The sequence below is a fragment of the Echiichthys vipera genome, assembly GCF_963691815.1.
Source record: "Echiichthys vipera genome assembly, chromosome: X".
NCBI classification, from domain to species: domain Eukaryota; kingdom Metazoa; phylum Chordata; class Actinopteri; order Perciformes; family Trachinidae; genus Echiichthys; species Echiichthys vipera.
In genome coordinates, this window is record NC_139825.1 from 4,253,290 (window position 1) to 4,261,739 (window position 8,450).

At 38.0% G+C, this 8,450-nt stretch overlaps 1 protein-coding gene across 1 annotated transcript; it reads right to left on the minus strand.

Annotated features, from left to right (window-relative positions):
* Window positions 1–3,343: 3,343 nt before the first annotated feature.
* Window positions 3,344–7,247, minus strand: LOC310965683 (chitinase-3-like protein 1; the record flags this gene model as incomplete). Its single annotated transcript, XM_083939411.1, has 11 exons — window positions 3,344–3,675; window positions 3,872–4,004; window positions 4,131–4,247; window positions 4,342–4,524; window positions 5,728–5,851; window positions 5,946–6,070; window positions 6,152–6,317; window positions 6,523–6,579; window positions 6,736–6,940; window positions 7,090–7,116; window positions 7,223–7,247. 11 exons carry the CDS (start codon window positions 7,245–7,247, stop codon window positions 3,344–3,346), a joined length of 1,494 nt encoding a protein of 497 aa, XP_083795537.1.
* Between the last annotated feature and the right edge of the window lie 1,203 nt (window positions 7,248–8,450).

An 8,450-nucleotide genomic window follows, 5' to 3' on the forward strand; every position in this document is an offset into this window, starting at 1 on the left:
GTAATGTGCAGTGGAAATAATATGTATATTTCGTCTATGAATGATATGGGAAAAGCTAAGGTGTGGAGTATTAACAGTAATACACTTTAACTGCACTTAAACACTGATGTAAACTTTAATAAACATAACTGCGGCACAATTAACAAAGGCTTACAGCTAGACTATCACAAAGGGGGTGGAAAACTAAAAGCTAAACTAAAAGCACCCGAACAGGTATAACGTTAACTTTTCAAACGTCCCTGATGAATTTAAGGTGGAGTAACATTAACACATATCGACTAAGCTATTTATTGATTAGTAAACGATGCTGCTATTGTCCGAAGTAAGCTAGCAAGCTAACACTCTGCTCCAACAACGGTAACTACGATCATTAAACTATTTATTTAATTTACTTCATCACATTGACGTTACTCTACCTGTAATTTTCATTTTTGACAATCTTATTGGAGCGGCCTGATAATAAGGAGTTGCAATAGTCCAGCCTAGAAGTAACAAATGCATGGGCTAGTTTTTCTGCATCTTTCTGAGACACAATGTTCATAATTTTCGCAATATTACACAGGTGAAAATATGCATTCATTGTTGTTGGTTTTATGGGAATATCGAAGGACATATCCTGATTAAAAATACCACCCAGATTCCTTACTGGGGTGTTTGAGGACAACACAACATCATCCAGAGTACAATGTACAATGACTTCAGTTTTATTTGAGTTTAACGTCAGAAAATTGCAGGTCATCCAGCTTTTTATTTGCATAATGCACATTTGAAGTTTAGCTAACTGATTGGTTTCTTCTGGTTTGATTGACAAATGTAATTGTGTATCATCAGCATAACAATAAAAATTAATGGAGTGCTTCCTTATAATATTTCCTAAGGAAACGTATATAAGGGGAATAGAATCGGTCCAAGGACAGAACCCTGTGGGACTCTGTGACTGACTTTAGTTTGCATGGAGGATTTGTCGTTAACATGTACACACTGAGATCTATCTGATAAATAAGACTTAAACCAGCTTAATTTGGTTCCTTTGATGCCAATTAGATGCTCCAGTCTCTGTAGCAGGATGCAATGGTCAATAGTGTCGAAGGCCGCACTGAGATCTAGTGCTAAGTACAGAAACAAGTCCTTTGTCTGAAGCTATTAAAAGGTTGATAGTCATTTTTACCAGTCCTGTCTCAGTGCTATGATTCATTCTAAATCCTGACTGGAAGTCCTCAAATAACTGCTAGCTGATTGGCGACTAATTTCTCGAGGATCTTAGAGAGAAAAGGAATGTTAGATATAGGTCTATAGTTGGCTAGAACCTCAGGATCAAGACTGGGTTTTTTGAGAAAAGATTTAGTTACAGCTTCTTTAAAAGACTCTGTTACATAACCTGCTGATAAAGACATATTAATCATATCTAATGTGGTAACTAAAGGTAACACTTCTTTAAGTAACCTAGTTGGAATAAAGTCTAGGAGACAAGTAGAAGGCTTTGATGTTGAAATAGTAGAGGTTAATTTGTTAAGGTCAACTGTAGAAAAGCAGTCCAAGAATATATCAGGTTGTACAGTTGTTTCTAAGGTTCCTGGGTTTGAAGAAAAGTTGGTGCCAAGCGAGTTGATTTTGTCTCTTATAGTTATAATTTTGTCATTAAAGAAGGTCATGAAGTCGTTACTTCTGAGGGTTATAGGAATACATGGCTCTATAGAGCTGTGGCTCTCTGTCAGCCTGGCTACAGTGCTGAAAAGAAAACTAGGATTGTTCTTATTCTCCTCTATTAAAGATGAGTATTATTGCTCTGGCATTACAAAAGGCCTTTCTATGTTTTTAGACTTTTATGCCAAGCTAAGCGAGATTCCTCCAATTCAGTAGAACGCCTTTTACTTTCCAGTTTTTGCAATATTTTTTTTAATTCACGGGTTTGTGAGTTATACCACGGAGCTAACTTCCTATGTTTCATTATCTTCTTTTTTAAATGAGCAACAGAGTCGAGTGTTGTTCGTAGTGAGCCTGCAACACTGTCAACAAGGTGATCAATTTCAGAGAAACTAACGTTAGTGCAGGAATCTTGAATATTAGGAAAAGGCATTAAATTAAATGCAGATGGAAAGGCTTCCTTAAATTTAGTTATAGCACTATCATATTAACATCTAGTGTAGAAACTTTTACCCAGAGGTGAATAGTCCTGTAATACGAATTCAAAAGTTATTAAATAATGGTCCGATAAAATAGGATTCTGTGGAAAAACTATTAAGTCTTTAATTTCCACACCATAATCCAAAACAAGGTCAAGGGTGTGATTTAAACAGTTAGTAGGTTTATGGACATTCTGACTAAAACCAATTAAATCTAATAGAGAGATAAACCCAGTACTAAGGTTGTTATTATGAACATCCACGTGAATATTAAAATCTTCTACAATGATTACTTTATCAGATTTAAGGACTAAATTTGAGAATTCAGATACAAATTAGTACGAACCAGGAGCATGGTACACTATAACAAGTATAATTGGCTGCACAGTTTTCCAGGTTGAATGTGAAAGACAAAGAACAAGACTTTCAAATAAATTATAATTTAGTTTAGGTTTAGGGTTAATCAATTGGTCTGTATGACTGGGAGGAGTGGATTCATTTAGGCTACCATATTCTTCATGACACAGCCAGGTTTCAGTCAGACATGTAGACTGGAGGAGCTGGGGATTAAACTGCCAATCTTTCGAATGGAGAACGACCCACTCTTCCACTGCCGGTCATTTTGGTCACTGTCTTTTTCACAAAATTAAGGTTTTTGTTGAAGTGCCTTGGTTGTTGAAAACATGCTAGGACAGCAGTGGTACAGCCACAGTAGACATTCTATCAAATTATGAACAATAAAAATAACAGTATTTCAGAATAAATAAAGTATTTATCAATTATTCTCTAATTTTGATCTCTACTATATATATATTCCTTAAATCGTTTTTCAATTAAACTGTTGGACTATTTGCTCACACAGTTCTTCATAAAGTGGTGAATCCTGCTGCAGTGAAACTTTTCCAAACCTGCAGGGTGTCAAACTCCAATTTGAACCACCCCAAATAACATTTTGTTTCTATCTGCATTATCTTCAACAAATTGATAGACTTATCCATATACAACATGTGTAGGGTAAGGTAAGAACATTGTTTTGTTATTTTTAATTATTTGTAAAACAAATAAACAAATCTTTGATCCGTCATAATAATTTATTCTGATGGAACATACACATTTTCTATTTCATCTTTCACTTCTAATTTACAAGCTGTTTTCTAAACATAATAATGTCTCAGCTGATTATATTAAAAAAGGACAAAAACAGTCCTCCTAGTTAAGACTTAAGGCCACACACAGCACTTGCAGTTGTCTTCGAAGACAGTGCCAACTCCACACATCCTCAGATAGGTTCGACCACCTGCACACACATAGAAGCTGGTGTTGTCAGCCGGATTGGCGTGTATGCCATCAGCCTTGTCTTTGCAGAAGCCACGTCCTGGGATAGGGATGGTGGTTTTGGTGGACGGAGCATTGGTGGTACCACTGGGTCTGGGGGTTGTTGTGAAGGCTGGTGCAGCAGTGGTAACAACAGGTCTGGGGGTTGTGAAAGTGTCCGACGCTGTGGTAGTAACAGCAGGTTTCTTGGTTGTGGTGGATGGAAGTGGAGAAATCTCTGGGAGGGGTGGAAGAAACACAAATGCATTATACCTAAAGGTCCTACTTGTAAGAATAAGACTTGTATAAAGAGTACCACTGTGGTTCCGAAAAACATTCCAAGAACTTAACGCTGCAAATGATAACTTCACTATTGTTTTCTTACTTTGACAAGCTGAAAACATATTGGTTCATTAATAAGAAGGAAGACTTACCAACATCAATGAGTTTGCGCAGATGGGACAGGAGAGGATGTTTTCCCTGTCCACAGAACTCTCCTTTAAAGTCATCCAGATCCAAGGCCCACACAAAGGCACCACCATACTTCATGTCCTTCATGTACTGGACCTGTGGATTGAACATGAAGATGAATCAAGGAGAAAGTAAGGATTTATTTATCTATCTCTTGAATTAAACCCTGAAGACCAACCCTGAATCTGTAATCCCTGTGTTTTGACTTGCCACCTACAGTACCTTGATTTCATAGCTCTCCCTGGTGTCAAATCCCACCCATTCGTCGTTCTTGGCGGCATAGGGAACTTTCTGGTCATCAATCCACTGAATGGTGGTGCCTTTCAGGAAGGTGCAGACCTGAAAGGCCATATTAAAGAAATGCCATTGGATTGTTCAATGGGCAATCCATTGTACTCATGTTATTTTGCTTTTTATTTTCTTCAGACTTTACCTCATAGTAGGCCCAGAATCCAGCTTCACGTGTAAAAGGTCCAGCTGATGCAGCACCACTAGCTGGGGCTCCAACGCCAGTGTTTGATGATGTCAGACGGAAGGTACGACCATAAGCAGCAAATCCCAACATTAGCTTCTCCACTGGGGTGCCTTTGTCTCTCCAGTATTTCATGGCAAAGTCCTGAAATAGAAATGGATGGATGAATGACGCAAACACAAGGCCTTGATTTCTTCATTCATACAGTAGCAACGGCAGTGAAAGGGGTATTCTAGGGATTTCTTTTTGCACTTCCATACAGGTGGGGTCTTGTGAAAGCTGAAGCGGCAGAGGCCATTGATATCCTTTTAAGTATCAAGCCTCAAAAGTGATGGATCCTCCATCTGACATAATGCAACCAATAATTGATACACCAAACTCTACCAGCTTTTTGTATATGTCTCCAATCTCAAACTGAGATACCCTGATGACATCACTATGACATCAGCTGTATTATTAAATCAGACTTGACACTTGACAGTTTTAAATCATACTCCCCAGAGATGGAGACTCGAGTTTCCGACTTTGATGTGAGTAGCACTTTAGTCAAACACAAATGGGATTTGAGCCTCAACTTGGACTTGAGATTTAGGACTCAATCTTTTAATTTTCATACTTTTTATTGCATTAAGATCACAAACAGAATGTCATTCTTTCCCACCATGTGTTATTTTATGCATCTGATGGGAGAGCGGCCAAACTCCACAGATGACATCATGTGATCCAAATGAAGCTTCATGAAGCATTAGTTGTATTTGTTGAGTCCACTAGACGGAGCAAGAAAATATTTAAAAGGCTTCATGAAGTTTCATTTCAACATCAATAGTGAACATATCACCTGCTGCTGCTGTACCATTTGTCATATTGTTTGGCTTTAATAACTTCATGCAAAGTCTTAAAAAGAGTCCCTGAATGCATTATTATTTATTATTATTAATCTTTAGCTAACAGTATAAGTTCACTGACATTAAGGGTTGAGTCTTCTGGCCAAGATAAACAGCAGCACAACTAACAACGTTTCTGACAAACACAATGAGATGAGAACAGGGGCTGAAGTTTCAGGTGTGTCTATAATTAGTTCCATGCAAAGGGAGCAGCAGACTTTGTTTATTTACAGAAGATTATAATTAGTTGGGACCTTGTGTAATTATACAATACGGTTGCACTCCAATTCTATATTATTATTTATCAAAACCACAAGAGACTTGATTAGGACTTGCAAAAAGTGACTTGCAGATGGTTGATTTACCAGGGTATAGGACCAACCTAATGTATTCTCGTGTCATTTGCGGTATCATAATATCATCCACTAATTTGGGGCTCCACAGACACCACTATATTTCTTACAGTGTTGAAGTAGATGAGGTCACCACTGTCATGTGAGCCGCGGTACAATGGGCTGTTGTGTCCAGTAGCTCGCTCCCAAGCTCCATGAAAGTCATAGGTCATCACATTGATGAAGTCCAGATGCCTGAAATGTAAATTGAATACTGATTAAGACGAGCGTCTTAGCCATCTTATCACCAAAAATTAAAAAAATGAATTTCCAAGAAAATCTGCAGTACTTGGCAATCTCAGCAATCTCATATCCAGCATCGATGGTTCCCTTTCCAGCAGACACTGCAGCAGTCAGCATGAGCTGAGGTTTCCCAGTGGACTTGGCCTCAGCTGCGTAAGCAGCAACAAGCTCCTGCAAATAAAAAAATAAGAAACTTTCGAAAATATGGTTATCATTGCAATATGTAAGTTCCCTTTGGAGTTCATGACGCACCTTGCAGAGCAGACTGAACCTCATCTTGTCTACTGGGGGACTACCACGAGATCCAGGGTACTCCCAGTCCAGATCTAGACCATCAAATCCATGAGTCCTCAGGAATTTGATAGAAGACTGGATGAATGTCTGACGGTTGACTGGAGTGGACACCATGATGGAGAACCTGAGGAAATGTGTTTAATGTTAAATATGACTTCATTGAAATGCATTAGAGCTATTTATCATGAATCTGACATATCTCATGATTCTAGTTTTGACTAAATCTACACCATATCCTCCTTGTCTGATAATTACTATGATTTCATTATTCAGTGTTTAGGATGTTTTTGGATGAGAATAAATTTGATAAGCAAAGCAGAGACACTCACTGAGTTGAGCCAAAGTTCCATCCACCAACAGCCAGTAAGGTCTTCAGACTTGGGTTCCTTTAAATGCGAGTTGAGTTAACAAAGGCCTAATATTATACAGTGTTTGTTTGTTCATAAAAAAATATACTGGGATTTCAAATTTTAATTTTGGTCATTCACACAGATTGCTGTAGCAGGGTAGAATATGTCATATGTGAAACAAGAAGTTCTTACTTGCTCTTCAGGCCATTGAAGCTCTTGTACAGGGTCTCGTCATTCCATTCATAGGTAACCAACTCGTTCTTGTTGTTGATGATGGAGAACGCATAAATCAGATGGGTGCAAAGGAAGGGATCCACATTTTGGGGTGTGTATTTACCAGTCCCAGGTCTGTACTGGGACCAGTTGGTGAAATAGCACACCATCTGAGAGGCAGTTGCTGGAGATCAGTGAAATCAAATCTGTGGTCAGCATTGCACCTCAATCTCTTTTTTCAGACAGATTTTACTATAGCGCAGCCAGTGTCAATACAAACTTCAAAGTGTAGTTGTATAACCATGTCAGAAGATTTACTCAGGTGTAACTTACCCAGCTGGCACATCACCAGGCACAAACCTAGGTAGAAAATAGAGAATGGGTAGCATACATACATAAGGCTTATTGTGTCATGTTATCAAGGCACAAAGGGGATGAAAAGCACTGAGGCCTGATGACTTTTTACCTGCGAGGATCGTGAGCTTGGTCATCTTGATTTAAAAGCTCACAACTTGATCTTCTTTTTCTTCTAGTATAATTAAACAGATTTGTCAAGAAAAATACAAAACAAAGACAAACAACATGAATACGATGTGATTGCATATTCTTTGTCATTATTAAGATGATTTGACTGTAAAACGTATCTAAATCCTTTAACTCAAAGCATATGGTCTTTAAACAATTTTAAGTTGGTGCACACTGACTCCACTAATGAGAACCAAACTATTTGGAGCTTTCTTTATTTGTGTGAATTAAACAATATGATTCAAAGTTAAATTAGTTACCCTTAAGAATTAATTCATGACTGTAACTTATAACTGTTGTTTCAGCAACAGCATAAATTACACCTGCACATAATGTTCTCAAAACAACATTTCACCTAAGAAACATGTCAGTGATTACCAATGACAACTTCAGTGTGGAGACTTTCAGTGCATTTTCCTGTGACAGCAAACACAACTGCAGTACCTTCTCCCAACTTACAGGAAGCATTATGTATACATTTGTCTAATTCAACCGTCTGAAAATAGAATCATACTAAACTAGAGCTAAATCTCTACAGTCTACAATGAAGTACGAATCATACTTGTGCATCAAGGGAGGAAAAGAAGACCTGATACTGCTGAATTCCGGGTGGAAGCTTACCTTGGGATCTTAGAAGGAACCAGTGTGTATGCATTTTAGGTCTGCTTATATAGTACATCACACTACTGTGGATAAGCAGGATATCAGTTCTCCCCACATACCATGAAAGGGAGGTGGGTAATAATCATATGTTTAGTATATTGTTGGTTCAAAAATGGATAAGATAAGTAACATCAGACCTCAACTGACATATATTGATAAGATTTAGTATATGGCATAGAGACAGTGTAACAAACCAGCAATTCATTTTAGGTCATGACAAGGACACCGTCACCACACACTGAAATGTTTCAAGTCCAAAACTAAGTCATGCTGCATGTCTGCTCTCCATGCATTGATATTCTTCACTGAAGAGCTGATGAAGCGTGCATTAGCAAAGACTGCAACTTGAACATATATAGTATATGTCATAGATTAATGAGATGTGTAAGAGTTCTGTAAGTCACTAACAGAGAATCCTCTAAGACTGAGCTGGTATATGGCATCAGTGTAGTTTTGCATCAGAAAATATATACTATGCAAACCACATCATGATGTCATAGTCTATG